General features: G+C 51.2%; 1 protein-coding gene across 1 annotated transcript; it reads left to right on the top strand.

The window, feature by feature from the left end:
* Window positions 1-228: 228 nt before the first annotated feature.
* On the top strand, window positions 229-1992 carry EAH_00065520 (hypothetical protein; the record flags this gene model as incomplete). The annotated part of the gene is made up of 3 exons (XM_013392825.1): window positions 229-253; window positions 1463-1575; window positions 1681-1992. The coding sequence occupies 3 exons, from the start codon at window positions 229-231 to the stop codon at window positions 1990-1992; spliced, it is 450 nt and encodes a 149-aa protein (XP_013248279.1).
* Window positions 1993-2133: the final 141 nt, after the last annotated feature.

The following is a 2133-nucleotide window of genomic DNA, read 5'->3' as shown; positions in this document are numbered from 1 at the left end:
AACACACGCAGCGCAGCAGCAGCAATCATAATAGCAGCAGTAGCAACAGCAGCAGCAACAGCAACACAACAGCAACAATAACAACAACAGCGACAACAACAACAACAGCAGCAGCATCAGCAGCAGCAACAATAACAAGAACAGCAGCAGCAGCAACAGCAGCAGCAGCAGCAACAGCAGCAGCAGCAGCAGCAGACCTGCTCTGTTTTTGGGTACCCCTTGGGGACCATGTCGCGATGTGTTGACGCGCAGCGTCCGCCCGTATAACTCCGAGTTGTGCATGTTCAGCACCTGCAAACCCTAAACCCTAAACCCTAAACCCTAAACCCTAAAACCCTAAAACCCTAAAACCTTAAGCCCTAGACTGAATACTCAAATCCTCATTAACCCTCAATGCATAGACGTATGTACTTGCAGACCTCATTTGTAGCTAAGCTAATAGGTAACCACTAGGGTTTAGGGTTTAGGGTTTAGGGTTTAGGGTTTACCGCCACGAGGCGTAGGAGATGGAGGAGCTTGAGCTGTTTCGGTTTGGGAGCCACCGGGGGACTTTTGTTTAATCCCAAATCCCAAATCCCAAATCCCTTTACAGCGGCAGCAACAACAGGAGTATTTTAATAAAAGAAACAGCAGCAGCTGCTGCTGCTTCTGCTGCAGCAGCTCGTCCACAGAGAGCAGCAGCAACAACAGCAGCAAAAGAAGCGGTAGCAGCAGGATCAGCAACAGCAGCAGTAACGACAGCAGCAGCAGCAACTGTACGAGCAGCAAGAACAGCAACAGCAACCACAGCAACAACACAAGCCACAACAGCAGAACCAGCAGCAGCAGCAGCAGCAGCAGCAGTAACTGTACGAGCAGCAAGAACATCAGCAGCAACCACAGCAACAACACAAGCCACAACAGCAGAACCAGCACCAGCAGCAGCACCAGCACCAGCAGCAGCAGCAGCAGCAGCAGCAGCAGCAGCAGCAGCAGCAGCAGCAGGAAATATACCTGTGGTTCTGTCTTTAGGGATAGTTGCTTCCCTGATATCGCCGAAAGGCAGGAAGGCGGCGCGAAGAATATCTTCAGTCACCTCTTCAGCTAAACCCCCGACATAAAGGGTGCGCTTTAGTCGGGTCTCTGCTGCTTCAGACCCCATACTATAAACCCTAAACCCTAAACCCTAAACCCTAAAATACAGCTCAAACAGGGAGAGAGCGGATACGGGGAAACCCAAAACACAAAAATTAAGCGCCTTTAAACGCCTTCGTTACAAACTAATATACACAAATAACAGATTAGGGTTTAGGGTTTAGCCAAATCCCATTAGGGTTTAGGGCATGCACTCCGCGGCAAGGCTACAGCAGCAGAAGCGGCAGCAGCAAAAGATAAATAGATAGATCCTAAATAGAACTCAATATATCATTAGAGAAATTAAGCGTTTAGGGTTTAGGGTTTAGGGTTTAGGGTTTTGCTGCAGACAGCATGCGGTCCTCCAGCCCCGAGATTGCAGCAGCAGCAGCAGCAGCAGCAGCAGCTCGCGCTGCTGCTGCTGTTGCTGCTGCACAGGCAGCAGCCATTGCTGCAGCGCGAGTTGGTGTATTTCTATAATACACGTGATATTTAGGGTTTATGATCTAGGGTTTAAGGTCTAGGGTTTAGGGTTTAGGGTTTAGGGTTTAGGGTTTAAGCGTCCAGGGCCTGAGAAGGACGCTAGCTCCTGTTGGCGAGCGCTGCAGCAAGAAGGCAGCAGCAGTTGCTGAAGCAGCAGCAGCAGCAGAAACAATAACAGCAGCAACAACATCAGCAGCAGCAGCATCAGCAGCAGCGGCATTCATACAGCTGCAGCAACAGCAGCACCTGCGCCGACACCAGCAGCAACCACAGCAGCAGCAGCAGCAGCAACACGAGCTGCAGCATCAGCAGCAGCAGAAACAGCAGCAGCAGCAGCACCAGCACCAGCACAGCTTTGTCAGCAGCTGTTCTAGCCTTCACACCCAAAGGGTCTAGGGCCTACGGTCTAGGGTTTAGGGTTTAGGGTTTAGGGTTTAGGGTTTAGACTTGGCTCCCAAGCAGCAAACGCCGCTATCGGCCTGGGCTCCCCAAAATTGCTGCACCATCAGCAGCATCAGTTGCAGCAGCAGCATCAGC

This window comes from Eimeria acervulina, genomic scaffold, assembly GCF_000499425.1.
Source record: "Eimeria acervulina Houghton genomic scaffold, Eah_scaff2209, whole genome shotgun sequence".
In the NCBI taxonomy this organism is placed as follows: Eukaryota; Apicomplexa; class Conoidasida; order Eucoccidiorida; family Eimeriidae; genus Eimeria; species Eimeria acervulina.
This window is presented reverse-complemented; position numbering and strand designations above follow the sequence as displayed.